This window comes from Panulirus ornatus, chromosome 6, assembly GCF_036320965.1.
Source record: "Panulirus ornatus isolate Po-2019 chromosome 6, ASM3632096v1, whole genome shotgun sequence".
NCBI lineage: Eukaryota > Metazoa > Arthropoda > Malacostraca > Decapoda > Palinuridae > Panulirus > Panulirus ornatus.
In genome coordinates, this window is record NC_092229.1 from 20,020,051 (window position 1) to 20,040,228 (window position 20,178).

Below are 20,178 nucleotides of genomic sequence, written 5' to 3' on the forward strand. Positions count from 1 at the left end.
AACAACACAGTCACCCTGTTCCTTAATCAATTCTACTGTCATACCATCAAAACCCGCTGCTTTGCAGGATTTCATCTTCCTCGAAGCTTTCGCTACATCTTCTCTCTTAACCAAACCATTCTCCCTGGCCCTCTCACTTGGCATACCACCCCGACCAAAATACCCTATGTCTGCCACTCCATCATCAGACTCGTTCAACAAACCTTCAGAATACTCAATCTGCCCCCTCCTCACTTCACCTCTACCTGTTATTATTTCCCCCCTTGCCCCCTTCACTGATATTCCCATTTGTTCTCTTGTCTTCTGCACTTTATTTACCTCATTCCAAAACATCTTTTTATCCTCCCTAAAGTTTAATAATACTCTCTTACCCCAACTCTCTCTCATTTGCCCTCTTTTCTAACCCATGCACCTTCCTTTTGACCTCTTGCCATTTTCTTTTATACATCTCCCAGTCATTTTTACTCCTTTCTTGTAAGTATCATCCAAACGCCACTCTTTTTTCTTTCAGTAACAACTTTACTTCTTCATCCCACCACTGTACCTTTTCTAATCAGTCCACCTCCCTTCTTTCTCATGCCACATGCATCTTTTGCACATGCCATCACTGCTTCCCTAAATACATCCCATTCCTCACCCATCCCCTTCGGTTCATTTGCTCTCATCCTTTTGCCATTTACACTCAATCTCTCCTGGTGCTTCCTCACACAAGTCTCCTTTCCAACCTCACTTACTCTCATCACTCTCTTCTCCCCAGCATTCTCTTCTTTTTTGAAAACCTCTACAAATCTTCACCTTTGGCTCCTCAAGATAGTGATCAGACATCCCTCCAGCTGCCCCTCTCAGCCCATTAACATCCAAAAGTCTCTCTTTTACACACCTATCAATTAACACATAATCCAATAATGCCCTTTGACCATCTCTCATACTCGCATACATATGCTTATCTATATCCCTCTTTTTAAGCCATGCATTACCATTCACCAATCTTTTTCAGCACACAAATCCACAAGCTCTTCACCATTTCCTTTCACAACACTGAGTACCCCATGTACACCAATTATATCCTTAACTGCCATATCACTCGCCTTCGCATTTATGTCACCCATCACAACTACCCAGTCTTGTGTACAAAAATTGGTAACACACTCACTTGCCTCTCAAGATCTTTCTTTTCATGAGCACATACATAACCACTAATAATCACCCATCTCTCTCCATCCACTTTTGTTTTACCCACTTCAATCCAGAATTTATTTCCTTACATGCTGTCACACACTCCAACAACTCTTGCTTTAGGAGTGTGCTCCTCCTTCCTTGGCTCGTGTCCTCTCACCAACCCCTGACTTTACTTCCATGACTTTTCGAAACCATTCTTCTCCTTTACCCTTGAGCTTTGTTTCACTCAGAGCCAGAAGATCCAGGTTTCTTTCCTCAAACATACTACCTATTTTTCCTTTCTTCTCTTCATGGTTATGTCCACACACATTTAAGACACCCCAATCTGAGCTTTTGAAAAGGATAAACACTCCCTGCTTGACTCCTTCCGTTTCCTCTTTTAGAAATTGAGATACAAGAAGGGGAGGGTTTCCAGCCTCTAGATACTTATTTTATTGACCAGCTCCTTGTGGTGGATGAAAGGTGGGATGACTGTGGACTGACTGCTGCAACCAGGATTTAAATTTATGTGCTTGTTTCTGGGTGGCCTGTGAATTGATAAGGTTATAAATGCTAACCAGTGTTCTCTGTGTTGTAGAAGTGGTAATTAGTTCATGTATACTATGTTCTACTGTATTAGGCAATTCATTATATTTTGTTAGTAATTAATGTTTGTGTAGAACTAATAATGGGTATTTTGTTTATTTTCTGTATATATTTGCCTTTGGAAACACTGCTCTGTAGTTGTCCTTTGCCAGTGGCCTGTTAAGAGTGAAGTGCTAAAGGCTAAGAAGCAGCAGTGGATTCCATCAGTTATGTCAGAGTAAAAAGGACAAGCAATTCAGGATGCTGGCTCTGAATGTTAATGGGATGATTGGTGAGAGTAAAAGGAGGGAGCTCATGGAGAATTTTGAAAGTCATCATTTGGATGTGATAGGATCGGGAAACCTATATCCCTGGGCAGTGTGTATGGAGTGAAAACGTAAAGGATGAATGCAAGTTGTGGGTGAATGGTACGGATGGGAATGATTAAGAATTATCTGTGATTGAGGAAAGAAGGATGTTGAATTGTGCTATCAGTGAGGTATGGAAGGTGTTACAGACCTTTGATGGAATGTATCAAGAAAAGTGTGAGAGAAAGAAAAGATTGGAATTGTGAAGTATGCATGGGTATGTTTATATGCACCTGTGAATATTAAGACTTTTAAGGTAAGAATGAAATGAAGCATTTATGGAGAATTTGATGACTGTATAGATAGGTTTGAGAAAGAGAGAAAGGTGGTTGTAAGAGGTGATATAAATGCAAAAGTTGGATGTGTTGAAATTAATGAGATAGTTGGTAGGTTGGGAGTGCCTGGAGTAAATGAGAATGGAGGTTATATTTCAGGTGTTTGTGCTGAAAGAGTTTATTCTTTTCAAACATCCTTTTTTTAGTACAAGGTGATTCACAGATATGTGTGGATGAAAAGTAATGGAAGAGAAGACATGAGGTCTGATTGATTATGTGGCAGTGGATGAAAGGTTAAGAAAGGTTGTGCATAGATGCTAGAGTTGTGAAGGGGATTCTTTGGGGATTCTGACCATTTTGCATTTCCCCATGAAGGTTAGGATCAGGTAAATGGAGGTATGGCATAAGGAAGAATGGAGAGTTAAAAGTGTTGGGAAGGAGAAGAATGAACAGAAAGAATGCATTGTGGAGAGTGAGAGAAGGGTGACCGAAAGTTGATATGAAAAGTGTGGTAAATGCAGAGATGCAATCTTGTGTGAATGTGGTGTTTAAAATGTTTAGAAAAAGATTTTTAAAGGTTGTAGAATTGGTAGTTGGATACAAGTTTGTGAGATGTAAAGGTAAAAGTGAAATACATGGTGGATGATGGATGAGATAGAAATGCTGTGGAAGAGAAGAAATAGACATATGGGAGATTGCTGGAAGTGAATGCACTGATGGAAGTTCAGCAGGGAAGGAGGGAAGAATATAAGATGTGGAAGCAGAATGTTAAGAAGCTGATAGAGGAAAGGAAGGAAAGAGTAGATGAAGATTGGCAGAAAGTTTAGTGAAAAATTAAGGAAAATAAGAAATTGGACTGGAAAGAGGTGGCTGTAAGAGTGGTAATGTATATGTGAAAGTAAGGAAGAGGAATTGCTGAATCAGAAGGGGGAAGTGAAAGGAAGACGAAAAGAATATTTTGAAGAATTGATGACTGTGGTAGAAGTTGGGTGCATTATTTTTTCAAAGCATGGGCATGGAGGATGGAAGGAAAAGAATACAAATGCAAGAGTCAGTAGCAGGGAGGGAGGGAAAAAGGGGATAAAGAGGTTGAAGATATGAATGCATCTGGAGTGAAAAGGGATTACTGCTGAAATGTTGAAGTAAGGGGAAAGTTTTGATAGGGTGATACATATTGTGGCTAATAATTGGTGAAAGCTGTTATTTTAACTTTATTCAGAGGAAAAGGGGCTAAGGATGCAGCTACAGTTACTGGAAAAGTCTTATTATTTATTTATTATTATTTTGCTTTGTCGCTGTCTCCCAAGTTTGCGAGGTAGCGCAAGGGAACAGACGAAAGAAATGGCCCAACCCACCCCCATACACATGTATATACATACACGTCCACACACGCAAATATACATACCCATACATCTCACTGTACACATATATATACACACACAGACACATACATATATACACATGCACACAATCCACACTGTCTGCCTTTATTCATTCCCATCGCCACCTCGCCACACATGGAATAACATCCCCCTCCCCCTCATGTGTGCGAGGTAGCACTAAGAAAAGACAACAAAGGCCCCATTCGTTCACACTCAGTCTCTAGCTGTCGTGCAATAATGCCCGAAACCACAGCTCCCTTTCCACATCCAGGCCCCACAGAACTTTCCAAGGTTTACCCCAGACGCTTCACATGCCCTGATTCAATCCACTGACAGCACGTCGACCCTGGTATACCACATTGATCCAATTCACTCTATTCCTTGCCCGCCTTTCACCCTCCTGCATGTTCAGGCCCCGATCACACAAAATCTTTTTCACTCCATCTTTCCACCTCCAATTTGGTCTCCCACTTCTCCTCGTTCCCTCCACCTCCGACACATATATCCTCTTGGTCAATCTTTCCTCTCTCATTCTCTCCATGTGCCCAAACCATTTCAAAACACCCTCTTCTGCTCTCTCAACCACGCCCTTTTTATTTCCACACATCTCTCTTACCCTTACGTTACTTACTCGATCAAACCACCTCACACCACACATTGTCCTCAAACATCTCATTTCCAGCACATCCATCCTCCTGCGCACAACTCTGTCCATAGCCCACGCCTCACAACCATACAACATTGTTGGAACCACTATTCCTTCAAACATACCCATTTTTGCTTTCCGAGATAATGTTCTCGACTTCCACGCATTCTTCAAGGCTCCCAGAATTTTCGCCCCCTCCCCCACCCTATGATCCACTTCTGCTTCCATGGTTCCATCCGCTGCCAGATCCACTCCCAGATATCTAAAACACTTTACTTCCTCCAGTTTTTCTCCATTTAAACTTACCTCCCAATTGACTTGACCCTCAACCCTACTGTACCTAATAACCTTGTTCTTATTCACATTTACTCTTAACTTTCTTCTTTCACACACTTTACCAAACTCAGTCACCAGCTTCTGCAGTTTTCTCACATGAATCAGCCATATATTTTTATATGAGTGGATGGGCCATTCTTCATCTGTTTCCTGGCACTACTTAGCTGATGTGGGAAACGGCTATAACTTTGGCTGAGAGAGATGCAGCAATTAGACAGGCTCGGAGTGCATCTCATACTGCAGAAACTCTTCTAAAGCAAGACAAAGGAGAAAAAGAAGAAAGACAGAAGGAAGCAAATGTCTTAAACGAAAATCAAAGAACTTAAGGAAGAAAAACATTGTCTTGATGCAGAATGTGATACTGCCCTGAAACAAGCAGAAACTGTAAGCCATGAATGTGATTGAATGTTGGAAGAACATACGAAACTGCAGGAGGAAATGAAGGAAGCTTCAGGGGTTCAGGAATCAAAGAAAGTTGATTGAAATATGCCTGGAAGAATGTTGGACTAAGGAATTTTTGAAAACAGACAGAAAAGGCCACATTCATTCACACCAAATCTAGCTGTCATGTATAATGCACCAAAACCATAGCTCCCTATCCACATCCAGGCCCCGCAGACCTTTCCATAGTTTACCCCAGATGTTTCACATGCCCTGGTTCAGTCCATTGACAGCACATCAACCCCAGTATACCACATCATTCCAAATCACTCTATTCCTTGCACGCCTCTCACCCTCCTGTATGTTCAGGCCCCATTCGTTCAAAATCTTTCTCTCCATCCTTCCACCTCCAATTTGGTCTCTTGCTTCTTATTCCCTCCACCTCTGACAAATATATCCTCTTTGTCAATCTTTCCTTGCTCATTCTCTCCACATGTCCAAACCATTTCAACACACCCTCTTCTACTCTCCCAACCACAATATTTTTAATTCCACACATCTCTCTTACCCTTTCATTACTTACTCAATCAAACCACCTCACATGACATATTGTCCTCAAACATTTTATTTCCAACACATCCACCCTCCTTAGTATATCCCTATTTGTAGCCCATGCCTCACAACCATATAACATTGTTGGAACTACTATTCCTTCAAACATACCCATTTTTGCTCTCCAAGATAATGTTCTCTCCTTCCACACATTCTTCATTGCTCTGAGACCCTTTGCCCCCTCCCCCACCCTGTGACTCACTTCCTCTTCCATGGTTCCATTCGATACAAGTCCACTCCCAAATATATGAAACACTTCACTACCTACAGTTTTTCTCCATTCAAACTTACCTCCCAATTGACTTTTCCCTCAACCCTATTGAACCTAATAACCTTGTTCATATTCACATGTACTCTCAACCTTCTCCTTTCTCACACTTTTCCAAATTCAGTCACCAACTTCTGCAGTTTCTTTCTCACTCAAATCAGCCACCAGAGCTGTATCATCGGTGAACAACAACTAGCTCACTTGCCAGGCCTTCTCATCCTCAACAGACTGCATCCACGCCCCTCTCTCCAAAACTCTTGCATTCACCTCCCTAACCACCCCATCCATAAACAAATTAAACCACCATGGGGCCATCACCCACCCCTACTGCAGACCGACATTCACTGGGAACCAATCATTCTCCTTTCTTTATACTTATCCACATGCCTTACATCCTTGGTTAAAGCTTTTCACTGCTTATAGCAGCTTACCTCCCACCCATATAGGCTTAATACCTTCCACAGAGCATCTCTATCAACCTTATCATATGCCTTCTCCAGATTCATAAATTACATACAATCCCATCAGCTTTTCTAAGTATTTTTCACACACATTCTTCAAAGCAAACACCTGATCCACACATCTACCACTTCTGAAACCACACTGCTCTTCCCTAATATGATGCTTTGTATATGCCTTCACCCTCTCAATCAATACCCTTCCATACACTTCCCAGGAATACTCAGCAAATTTATGCCTTTGTAGTTTAAACACTCACCTTTATCCCCTTAGACTTTGTACAATGGCACTATGCATGCATTCTGCCAATCCTCAGGCATCTCACCATGATCCATACATACACTGAATATCCTTACAAACCACTTAACAACACAGTCACCCTGTTCCTTAATCAATTCTACTGTCATACCATCAAAACCCGCTGCTTTGCAGGATTTCATCTTCCTCGAAGCTTTCGCTACATCTTCTCTCTTAACCAAACCATTCTCCCTGGCCCTCTCACTTGGCATACCACCCCGACCAAAATACCCTATGTCTGCCACTCCATCATCAGACTCGTTCAACAAACCTTCAGAATACTCAATCTGCCCCCCTCCTCACTTCACCTCTACCTGTTATTATTTCCCCCCTTGCCCCCTTCACTGATATTCCCATTTGTTCTCTTGTCTTCTGCACTTTATTTACCTCATTCCAAAACATCTTTTTATCCTCCCTAAAGTTTAATAATACTCTCTTACCCCAACTCTCTCTCATTTGCCCTCTTTTCTAACCCATGCACCTTCCTTTTGACCTCTTGCCATTTTCTTTTATACATCTCCCAGTCATTTTTACTCCTTTCTTGTAAGTATCATCCAAACGCCACTCTTTTTTCTTTCAGTAACAACTTTACTTCTTCATCCCACCACTGTACCTTTTCTAATCAGTCCACCTCCCTTCTTTCTCATGCCACATGCATCTTTTGCACATGCCATCACTGCTTCCCTAAATACATCCCATTCCTCACCCATCCCCTTCGGTTCATTTGCTCTCTCCTTTTGCCATTTACACTCAATCTCTCCTGGTGCTTCCTCACACAAGTCTCCTTTCCAACCTCACTTACTCTCATCACTCTCTTCTCCCCAGCATTCTCTTCTTTTTTGAAAACCTCTACAAATCTTCACCTTTGGCTCCTCAAGATAGTGATCAGACATCCCTCCAGCTGCCCCTCTCAGCCCATTAACATCCAAAAGTCTCTCTTTTACACACCTATCAATTAACACATAATCCAATAATGCCCTTTGACCATCTCTCATACTCGCATACATATGCTTATCTATATCCCTCTTTTTAAGCCATGCATTACCATTCACCAATCTTTTTCAGCACACAAATCCACAAGCTCTTCACCATTTCCTTTCACAACACTGAGTACCCCATGTACACCAATTATATCCTTAACTGCCATATCACTCGCCTTCGCATTTATGTCACCCATCACAACTACCCAGTCTTGTGTACAAAAATTGGTAACACACTCACTTGCCTCTCAAGATCTTTCTTTTCATGAGCACATACATAACCACTAATAATCACCCATCTCTCTCCATCCACTTTTGTTTTACCCACTTCAATCCAGAATTTATTTCCTTACATGCTGTCACACACTCCAACAACTCTTGCTTTAGGAGTGTGCTCCTCCTTCCTTGGCTCGTGTCCTCTCACCAACCCCTGACTTTACTTCCATGACTTTTCGAAACCATTCTTCTCCTTTACCCTTGAGCTTTGTTTCACTCAGAGCCAGAAGATCCAGGTTTCTTTCCTCAAACATACTACCTATTTTTCCTTTCTTCTCTTCATGGTTATGTCCACACACATTTAAGACACCCCAATCTGAGCTTTTGAAAAGGATAAACACTCCCTGCTTGACTCCTTCCGTTTCCTCTTTTAGAAATTGAGATACAAGAAGGGGAGGGTTTCCAGCCTCTAGATACTTATTTTATTGACCAGCTCCTTGTGGTGGATGAAAGGTGGGATGACTGTGGACTGACTGCTGCAACCAGGATTTAAATTTATGTGCTTGTTTCTGGGTGGCCTGTGAATTGATAAGGTTATAAATGCTAACCAGTGTTCTCTGTGTTGTAGAAGTGGTAATTAGTTCATGTATACTATGTTCTACTGTATTAGGCAATTCATTATATTTTGTTAGTAATTAATGTTTGTGTAGAACTAATAATGGGTATTTTGTTTATTTTCTGTATATATTTGCCTTTGGAAACACTGCTCTGTAGTTGTCCTTTGCCAGTGGCCTGTTAAGAGTGAAGTGCTAAAGGCTAAGAAGCAGCAGTGGATTCCATCAGTTATGTCAGAGTAAAAAGGACAAGCAATTCAGGATGCTGGCTCTGAATGTTAATGGGATGATTGGTGAGAGTAAAAGGAGGGAGCTCATGGAGAATTTTGAAAGTCATCATTTGGATGTGATAGGATCGGGAAACCTATATCCCTGGGCAGTGTGTATGGAGTGAAAACGTAAAGGATGAATGCAAGTTGTGGGTGAATGGTACGGATGGGAATGATTAAGAATTATCTGTGATGAGGGAAAGAAGGATGTTGAATTGTGCTATCAGTGAGGGTATGGGAAGGTGTTACAGACCTTTGATGGAATGTATCAAGAAAAGTGTGAGAGAAAGAAAAGATTGGAATTGTGAAGTATGCATGGGTATGTTTATATGCACCTGTGAATATTAAGACTTTTAAGGTAAGAATGAAATGAAGCATTTATGGAGAATTTGATGACTGTATAGATAGGTTTGAGAAAGAGAGAAAGGTGGTTGTAAGAGGTGATATAAATGCAAAAGTTGGATGTGTTGAAATTAATGAGATAGTTGGTAGGTTGGGAGTGCCTGGAGTAAATGAGAATGGAGGTTATATTTCAGGTGTTTGTGCTGAAAGAGTTTATTCTTTTCAAACATCCTTTTTTTAGTACAAGGTGATTCACAGATATGTGTGGATGAAAAGTAATGGAAGAGAAGAACATGAGGTCTGATTGATTATGTGGCAGTGGATGAAAGGTTAAGAAAGGTTGTGCTAGATGCTAGAGTTGTGAAGGGGATTCTTTGGGGATTCTGACCATTTTGCATTTCCCATGAAGGTTAGGATCAGGGGTAAATGGAGGTATGGCATAAGGAAGAATGGAGAGTTAAAAGTGTTGGGAAGGGAGAAGATGAATCAGAAAGAATGCATTGTGGAGAGTGAGAGAAGGGTGACCGAAAGTTGATATGAAAGTGTGGTAAATGCAGAGATGCAATCTTGTGTGAATGTGGTGTTTAAAATGTTTAGAAAAAGATTTTTAAAGGTTGTAGAATTGGTAGTTGGATACAAGTTTGTGAGATGTAAAGGTAAAAGTGGAAATACATGGTGGATGGATGGATGAGATTAGAAATGCTGTGGAAGAGAAGAAATAGACATATGGGAGATTGCTGGAAGTGAATGCACTGATGGAAGTTCAGCAGGGAAGGAGGGAAGAATATAAGATGTGGAAGCAGAATGTTAAGAAGCTGATAGAGGAAAGGAAGGAAAGAGTAGATGAAGATTTTGGCAGAAAGTTTAGTGAAAAATTTAAGGAAAATAAGAAATTGGACTGGAAAGAGGTGGCTGTAAGAGTGGTAATGTATATGTGAGAAGTAAGGAAGAGGAATTGCTGAATCAGAAGGAGGAAGTGAAAGGAAGACGAAAAGAATATTTTGAAGAATTGATGACTGTGGTAGAAGTTGATGCAGTTATTTTTACATGCATGGGCATGGAGGATGGAAGGAAAAGAATACAAATGCAAGAGTCAGTAGCAGGGAGGGAGGGAAAAAGGGGGATAAAGAGGTTGAAGATATGAATGGCATCTGGAGTGAATGGGATTACTGCTGAAATGTTGAAGTAAGGAGAAAGTGTGATAGGGTGTATACATATTGTGGCTAATAATTGGGTGAAAGCTGTTATTGTAACTTTATTCAGAGGAAAAGGAGCTAAGGATGCAGCTAACAGTTACTGGGAATAAGTCTTTTAGGTATACCAGGAAAAGTGTATGCAAGTGTGTTAATTGACAGAGTGATGGAAGTGACAGAATGCCAAATTTGTGAGGAGCAATGTGTTTTAGAAAAGGTAGGGGATATGTAGATCAGTTTTTTGCATTAAGAGTGACTATGAAAAAGTATCTAGCAAAAGATGGGAAGCTGTATGCAGCTTTTATGGATCTGGAGAAAGTGTATGACAGAATCAAGTGGATTGCTTTACGGGATGTGTTTAGGATATGTGGGGTAGAGGGACAGCCGTTGGATGGTGTGAATACCTTCTATAGAGGAGCAAATGTATGTACAAGAGTTGATGGAGAGTTGAGCAAATGTTTCTGTTAACTTGTGGATGTGTGGCAGGGCTGTGTGATGTCACTCTGGCTTTCTAACATATATATGGATAAAAAATTAAAAGAGATGAAATAAGAAATAGGGAAAGGGGGTATAGAGATTGAGTGTGGTGGTGAAGTTTGGTGGCCAGTGATAAATCTGTTTGTGGATGATATTGTGTTGTTTGCTGAGAGTGAAGCGAAGTTGCAGAAGGTTGTGTGTTTTATGATGTGTGTAAGCATAGGTGATTGATGGTATTTATTTTATTATTTATTTTTATGAATTTTGCTTTGTCGCTGTTTCCCGCGTTAGCGAGGTAGCGCAAGGAAACAGACCAAAGAATGGCCCAACCCACCCACATACACATGTATATACATACACGTCCACACACGCAATTAGACATACCTATACATCTCAGTGTACATATATATATACACACACAGACATATACATATATACACATGTACATAATTCATACTGTGTGCCTTTATTTATTCCCATCGCCACCCCGCCACATATGGAATAACAACCCCCTCCCCCCCTCATGTGTGCGAGGTAGCGCTAGGAATAGACAACAAAGGCCCCATTCGTTCACACTCAGTCTCTAGCTGTCATGTAATAATGCACTGAAACCACAGCTCCCTTTCCACATCCAGGCCCCAGAGAACTTTCCAAGGTTTACCCCAGACGCTTCACATGCCCTGGTTCAATCCATTGACAGCACATCGACCCCGGTATACCACATCGTTCCAATTCATTCTATTCCTTGCATGCCTTTCACCCTCCTGCATGTTCAGGCCCCGATCACTCAAAATCTTTTTCACTCCATCTTTCCACCTCCAATTTGGTCTCCCACTTCTCCTCGTTCCCTCCACCTTTGACACATATATCCTCTTGGTGAATCTTTCCTCACTCATTCTCTCCATGTGACCAAACCATTTCAAAACACCCTCTTCTGCTCTTTCAACCACGCTCTTTTTACCCCCACACATCTCTCTTACCCTTACATTACTTACTCGATCAAACCACCTCACACCACATATTGTCCTCAAACATCTCATTTTCAGCACATCCACCCTCCTGCGCACAACTCTATCCATAACCCACGCCTCGCAACCATACAATATTGTTGGAACCACTATTCCTTCAAACATACCCATTTTTGCTCTCCGAGATAATGTTCTCGACTTCCAAACATTCTTCAAGGCTCTCAGAATTTTCGCCCCCTACCCCACCCTATGATTCACTTCCGCTTCCATGGTTCCATCCGCTGCCAGATCCACTCCCACATATCTAAAACACTTTACTTCCTCCAGTTTTTCTCCATTCAAACTTACCTCCCAATTGACTTGACCTGAGCTCAACCCTACTGTACCTAATAACCTTGCTCTTATTCACATTTACTCTTAACTTTCTTCTTTCACACACTTTACAAAACTCAGTCACCAGCTTCTGCAGTTTCTCACATGAATCAGCCACCAGCACTGTATCATCAGCGAACAACAACTGACTCACTTCCCAAGCTCTCTCATCCACAACAGACTGCATACTTGCCCCTCTTTCCAAAACTCTTGCATTCACCTCCCTAACAACCCCATCCATAAAATTAAACAACCATGGAGACATCACACACCCCTGCCGCAAACCTACATTCACTGAGAACCAATCACTTTCCTCTCTTCCTACACATACACATGCCTTACATCCTCGATAAAAACTTTTCACTGCTTCTAACAACTTACCTCCCACACCATATATTCTTAATAGCTTCGACATATGCCTTCTCCAGATCCATAAATGCTACAAACAAATCCATTTACTTTTCTAAGTATTTCTCACATAAATTCTTCAAAGCAAACACCTGATCCACACATCCTCTACTGCTTCTGAAACCACACTGCTCTTCCCCAATCTGATGCTCTGTACATGCCTTCACCCTCTCAATCAATACCCTGCCATACAGTTTACCAGGAATACTCAACAAACTTATACCTCTGTAATTTGAGCACTCACTCTTATCCCCTTTGCCTTTGTACAATGGCACTATGCAAGCATTCCGCCAATCCTCAGGCACCTCACCATGAATCATACATACATTAAATAACCTTACCATCCAGCCAACAATACAGTCACCTCCATTTTTAATAAATTCCACAGCATTACCATCCAAACCTGCTGCCTTGCTGGCTTTCATCTTCTGCAAAGCTTTTACTACCTCTTCTCTGTTTACCAAATCATTTTTCCTGACCCTCTCACTCTGATCACCACCTCGACCAAAACACCCTATATCTGCCACTCTATCATCAAACACATTCAAGAAACTTTCAAAATACTCACTCCATCTCCTCACATCACCACTACTTGTTATCACCTCCCCATTAGTCCCCTTCACTGAAGTTCCCATTTGCTCCCTTGTCTTACGCACTTTATTTACCTCCTTCCAAAACATCTTTTTATCCTCCCTAAAATTTGATGATACTCTCTCACCCCAACTCTCATTTGCCCTCTTTTTCACCTCTTGCACCTTTCTCTTGACCTCCTGCCTCTTTCTTTTATACATCTCCTGCTCATTTACATTTTTTCCCTGCAAAAATCGTCCAAAAGCCTCTCTCTTCTCTTTCACTAATAATCTTACTTCTTCATCCCACCACTCACTACCCTTTCTAATCAACCCACCTCCCACGCTTCTCATACCACAAGCATCTTTTGCGCAAGCCATCACTGCTTCCCTAAATACATCCCATTCCTCCCCCACTCCCCTTACCTCCTTTGTTCTCACCTTTTTCCATTCTGTACTCAGTCTTTCCTGGTACTTACTCACACAAGTTTCCTTCCCAAGCTCACTTACTCTCACCACTCTCTTCACCCCAACATTCTCTCTTCTTTTCTGAAAACCCCTACAAATCTTCACCATCGCCTCCACAAGATAATGATCAGACATCCCTCCAGTTGCACCTCTCAGCACATTAACATCCAAAAGTCTCTCTTTCACACGCCTATCAATTAACACGTAATCCAATAACGCTCTCTGGCCATCTCTTCTACTTACATATGTATACTTATGTATATCTCGCTTTTTAAACCAGGTATTCCCAATCACCAGTCCTTTTTCAGCACGTAAATCTACAAGCTCTTCACCATTTCCATTTACAACACTGAACACCCCATGTATACCAATTATTCCCTCAACTGCCACATTACTCACCTTTGCGTTCAAATCACCCATCACTATAACCCAGTCTTGTGCATCAAAACCACTAACACACTCATTCAGCTGCTCCCAAAACACTTGCCTCTCATGATCTTTCTTCTCATGCCCAGGTGCATATGCACCAATAATCACCCATCTCTCTCCATCAACTTTCAGTTTTACCCATATCGATCTAGAATTTACTTTCTTACACTCTTGTCACATACTCCCACCACTCCTGTTTCAGGAGTAGCGCTACTCCTTCCCTCGCTCTTGTCCTCTCACTAACCTCTGACTTTACTCCCAAGACATTCCCAAACCACTCTTCCCCTTTACCCTTGAGCTTCGTTTCACTGAGAGCCAAAACATCCAGGTTCCTTTCCTCAAACATACTACCTATCTCTCCTTTTTTCTCATCTTGGTTACATCCACACACATTTAGACACCCCAATCTGAGCCTTCGAGGAGGATGAGCACTCCCCTTGTGACTCCTTCTGTTTCCCCTTTTAGAAAGTTAAAATACAATGAGGGGGAGGGTTTCTGGCCCCCCGCTACCGTCCCCTTTAGTCGCCTTCTACGACACGTGAGGAATGCGTGGGAAGTATTCTTTCTCCCCTATCCCCAGTGATTGATGGTAAATGCAAATAAAAGTAATGAAATAGTATTTGAAAGTAAACAATGAAAGTATAGATTTTGTAATGCCATATAATTTGAGAGAAGTATACTAAATGGTGTTTTAGTTATGGGGGCAGAAAGAGGAGACAGAATTTAAATATTAGGGAGCTGTCTTGGGTAAGTTTGGTGATATGGAAGGAGAAATGAGGAGAGAGCATTACAGGGAAGAAGAATTGGGTCTCTTAATAAAATAATGAAAATAATGTAAGTATGGAAGTGAGGAAAGGATTAAGGGACGGCATAGTCCTCCCAACCTAAACTATGCAGTTGAAGCATGCACTTGGGATGAGTCACAGAGGTCAAGAATCCAAGCTGTGGAAATGAACTATTTGAGAAGTGCATTTGGTAAGACTAGATGGAATGAAAAAAGTAATGAGGGAGAGCATGAGAGATGTGGTATGACAGGGAGTGAATTGTTAAGTGGCAAAGTGGATGAAACATAATACTTTAAGGAGGTTTGGGTATGTGGAAAGAATTCAAGATTGGGAGTTTACAAGGAGAGTGTATGATGGTATGATTAAAGTGATTGGTGTGAGAGGAAGGTCACCTGTGACATGGGAAAATAGGATGGAAGAGTACTGGAAGGAGAGAAATGGGGAATGTGAGGAATAGTGTATGCAAGGGAGGCATGTAAGGACAAAGAAAAGCAGAGACTCTTTTGCCATGGCCACCCCCTTGATAGGAATTCCCAGAAGGAATGGGCATCAGAGATGAAGTAGATAGACTACTTTTACCTGATTGTTCATATAATTTATGTAGCTTCCACATTTAAAACAAAGAATTAATGATGATTGATTTCAGCTGAAGGACTGTGCACTGACAGATATAATGGAAATGTATGAATATAGGATGGCAGCTATGGCTCATATGGAAAGGTCACTGCAGAATGCACTGAATGCAGCAGATGTGCAGAACAGGCAGACACATCACTCGTTTCTACAAACAAGAGTGCAGGTGTGTAAACTATTTCTTAACATACTGCTTTTTTATTGCAAGATTTTTGAAATTTTAGATGAAGTTTAAGTGGAATACTGTGGTTGCTGGGAAATGTAACTGGCAAAATATAGTAAAAATTAATGAACTGTATTGAAAATAGGGGTAAAGCATTAAGACTCAAATATTTCTCTCCTCCAAGGCGTCTTAAGAGCATGAGAGCCATTTTGTTGGATATGTATTTTTTAGTGAGGGAGCAGTAACCTCCACCTCCTTTGCTTACCTCTTTACCATGCTAGCAGCATCTTGCTTGTTTCAGGCCCACCCTTGGCCAATCAGAGACCCTCACAGAGATGTCATTAATCTACCCACTGTTAGTAACCCTCAGAATTCTATTGGATGTTGTGTTTCCAACATGCCTGCTGCTTGCTTCCAGGCCAGCTTTTTCCATTCCATGGATTAGTATCTTTTTTGTTTTGATTATTCATTATTTAGTTTAAGGAACGATGTACTGTATGGGTGCTGTGGTCATTGTTTTGAGATAGCAGAGGTGTATGTATGATAGTGGGGCAGATGTCTATGAAAAATGCAGCTGATAAAACATATAACACTGATGATTAAATGTCCTGGATCTATTGGCTTGAGATAACAGCAAGAGTGAAAAGTCACCTCTAGCAAGGCTGTATCATCATCAGTTAAGAGAAGAGAATGCAATCTCATCAAAGAACTTCACACTTCAAAGGAGTCTGCCCTGACTCTGCAGCCTTGGGCTGCAGGAGCCCCTGGAAAAGGTCCTAGTGTTACATTAGGACCTTTACAAAAAGGAGCTCTGATGTAATTATAAATAATGAATAAACAATTGTAAACCATATTTATTAATATACTTGATCTCTGTTTCCCGCATCAGCAAGGTAGTGCCGGGAAACAGACAAAGAAAGACCCATCCACTTGCATACACACATATACATACACGCTCACTCACATACATATACATATTTATATATACATGCATATGCATACATATATACGGTTATATTCATTTATTTATTATATTTAGTCGCTGTCTTCTGCGTTAGCGAGGTAGCGCAAGGAAACAGACGAAAGAATGGCACAACCCACCTACATACACATGTATATACATAAACACCCACACATGCACATATACTTATACATTTCAACATATACATACATATACTTACACAGACATATACATATATACACATACGAACATAGTGCACAGGGGATCCGGGTTCGATCCTGGCTGTTGGAGGTTTGTATGATATATACACATGTACATATTCATACTTGCTGCCTTTATCCGTTCCCGTTGCCACCCCACCACACATGAAATCCCCCCCCATTCATTCACAGTCAGTCTCTAGCTGTCGTGTGTATTGCATCGAAACCAAAGACACAGTCATACACATATATACACATGTGCATATTCATATTCTCTTGCCTTCATCCAACCCCCCCCCCCCCCCCCCAAAAAAAAAAAAAAAGGAAACAGCATCACCACCCCCTGCTCAGCGAGGTAGACCCAGGAAAACGGACAAAAGAGGCCACATGCATTCACACCCAGTCTCTAGCTGTCATGTGTAATGCACCAAAACCACAACTCCTTATCCACATCTCGGCTCCACAGACCTTTCCGTAGTTTAGCCCAGACGTTTACGTGTCCTGCTTTAGTCCATTGACAGCACGTCGACCCTGGTATACCACATTATTGCAATTCACTTTGTATATTGTAGCCTGAGCCATGTACCCATTTTATCGACCAATCCCAAAGGGTGGATGAACAGTTGAGTTGACTGTGGACTGACCACAACCAGGATTCACACCTGTGTGCTCCACCCTTGACGGCCTATGAGTGCATCATGGTGAGGTACGCTAACCACTACACCACGAAGGGCCATATTAATGCTATTATAAAAATTTTCAGAATGATTATCTACGAAGCCTTCTGTGTACATGGGAGGAGCGTCTACAAGGAGTCCAAAAAGTAAATTCTGAACTGCAGACAAGCATTTCTCAGATTCAGAGTTCTGCTAGGGAGCTTCGAGATACTTATCGTAAGGTAAGAGTTTGTTATAATCTTTAATGTTATTCCTGATCATGTCATGTAATTTTTTTCACAACTACAAAAAAGATAGTTTGAGTGTCTCCTTGGACTCTGCAGTTTTTGTTCTTGATATCCATGTCTGAATCCCTTGCCATGAAAATGTTTTACCAGAGAGAGACTACCTATGAGTACCTATGGCAAGATTTAACCAGAATGGCAGGGATACCATGAAGCACTCACTGCATGTCATGCTTGATTGTATGAGACTCTTTTTCTCAGCTACCTCCTGCATTGCATAATTATTGATTTTTGGTTTATCTAGGACTGATTTCAACCATGTAAGAGATTACCTTTTTAGTGTTTTTGTGGTTGTTCCTCGTGCATTTCTTAAGTCTCCTGGCACTATGTTGAATAATCATTCTAACCAGTGGGTCCCAACATTTTTCTGCTCATGACTCCTTTCTCAAAATACCATAACACTCACTACCCCCCTCCCCCCATATTACCCTGTTCAGTTTCACAGTCATTCAGCAATCCTTTCTTGAGAAGTGGAAACATGGAACAACAAATGAATAATGAATAATACAGAATTTACTGCTCCTGTGATACATCATAGTGTCATTAGGTACATTTATTTAAAGATTATATTAAACCAAGCTCATATTTTTCTCATTGATACCCATCGTTTCATCAACTCTTCAACCTAGCTAGTGGGATGGTTGGGACTGCATCTGACAAGAGAGGCTGGGTGTTTGTGAGAACCAGTCTCATGTCATCCTCCACATCCAGTCTGTTTCTGCTTTTCATTTTGATTTGGACAAAATATTATAATAATAGTAATAGTTATTTTATGAGATACATAAAATTCTGCACATGCTGTACCATCTCCTCCTTCACCCTAACCAAGGGTCTGGAGTACCTTAGACTCAGTTTCTCCCAAGACTGTGACATGATATGAAAAAATGTCCATGTTCTCTCAAGGCTTCATAACCCCCAGGTTGGGAACTGTTTTAGCTTCTTAGCAGCACTGTCAAATATTCTTGTCTGATTCATTTTTTGTATGTACCATGGTATTCTTGAAGACTTAACAGCTCAGCATCTTCCCTGTTGAGAGGCTTTCAGGTTTATCACATCTTTTTTTAATACCTTCTATTTGTTACCATACTCAGATTGTCATATGCCTTTCTATTCTTTAATGTAGGCTGTATAGTTGCAGTTCTTTCAGCCTTTCATGGTAGTCCATATGATCCATCTCCTTGATGTTAATTCCTAATTGTTTCATTGGTGACCATACATTACAGCAGAGAAAGAGAGAGAGAGAGAGAGAGAGAGAGAGAGAGAGAGAGAGAGACTTCAGAGTTGGTTTGATATATGGTTTATGTAGTATTATATTTATTTGATATACTTTGTCACTGTCTCCTGCGTTAGTGAGGTAGCACAAGGAAACAGATGAAAGAATGGCCCAACCTAACCACATACACATGTATATACATAAACGCCCACACACGCATATATACATACCTATACATTTCAACATATACATAGACAGACTTATATACATAAACGCCCACACATGCATATATACATACCTATACATTTCAACATATACATAGACAGACTTATACACATGTACATATTCATACATGCTGCCTTCATCCATTCCCACTGCCACCCCGCCACACATGAAATGGCACTCCCCTCCCCCCGTGTGCGTGCGAGGTAGTGCCAGGAAAAGACAACAAAGGCCACATTTGTTCACACTCAGTCTCTAGTTGTCATGTGTAATACACCGAAACCATAGCTCCCTTTCCACATCCAGGGCCCACAAAACTTTCCATGGTTTACCCCAGATGCTTCACATGCCCTGGTTCAATCCATTGAAAGCACATCAAGTCCGGTATACCACATCTTTCCAACTCACTCTATTCCTTGCATGCCTTTCACCCTAATGTATGTTCAGGCCCTGATCACTCAAAATTTTTTTCACTCCATCCTTCCACCTCCAATTTGGTCTCCCACTTCTCCTTGTTCCCTCCAACTCTGACAGATATATCCTCTTTGTCAATCTTTCCTCACTCATTCTCTCCATGTAAGTAAACCATATCAAAACATCCTCTTCTGCTCTCTCAACCACACTCTTTTTATTACCACACATCTCACTTACCCTTTCATTACTTACTTGATCAAACCACCTCATACCACATATTGTCCTCAAACATCTCATTTCCAACACATCCAACCTTCTCTGCACAACCTTATCTATAGCCCATGCCTCACAACCATATAACATTGTTGGAACCACTATTCCTTCAAACATACCCATTTTAGCTTTCCGAGATAATGTCCTCGCCTTCCACATATTCTTCAACACTCTCAGAACCTTCGTCCCCTTCCCCACTCTCTGACTCACTTCTGCTTCCAGGTTCCATCCGCTGCCAAATCCACTCCCAGATATCTAAAACACTTCCTCCAGTTTTTCTC

At 41.2% G+C, this 20,178-nt stretch overlaps 1 protein-coding gene across 3 annotated transcripts in view; it reads left to right on the plus strand.

The window, feature by feature from the left end:
• LOC139749114 (protein CIP2A-like) overlaps window positions 1-20,178 on the plus strand; it is a 236,984-nt gene that overhangs the window by 164,981 nt on the left and 51,825 nt on the right. For all 3 annotated transcript variants that reach the window (XM_071662706.1, XM_071662705.1, XM_071662704.1), the window contains exons 14-15: window positions 15,504-15,656; window positions 17,578-17,712. In XM_071662706.1, the coding sequence (XP_071518807.1) occupies window positions 15,504-15,656; window positions 17,578-17,712 (288 nt within the window). The remainder of the gene's footprint in view (window positions 1-15,503; window positions 15,657-17,577; window positions 17,713-20,178) is intronic.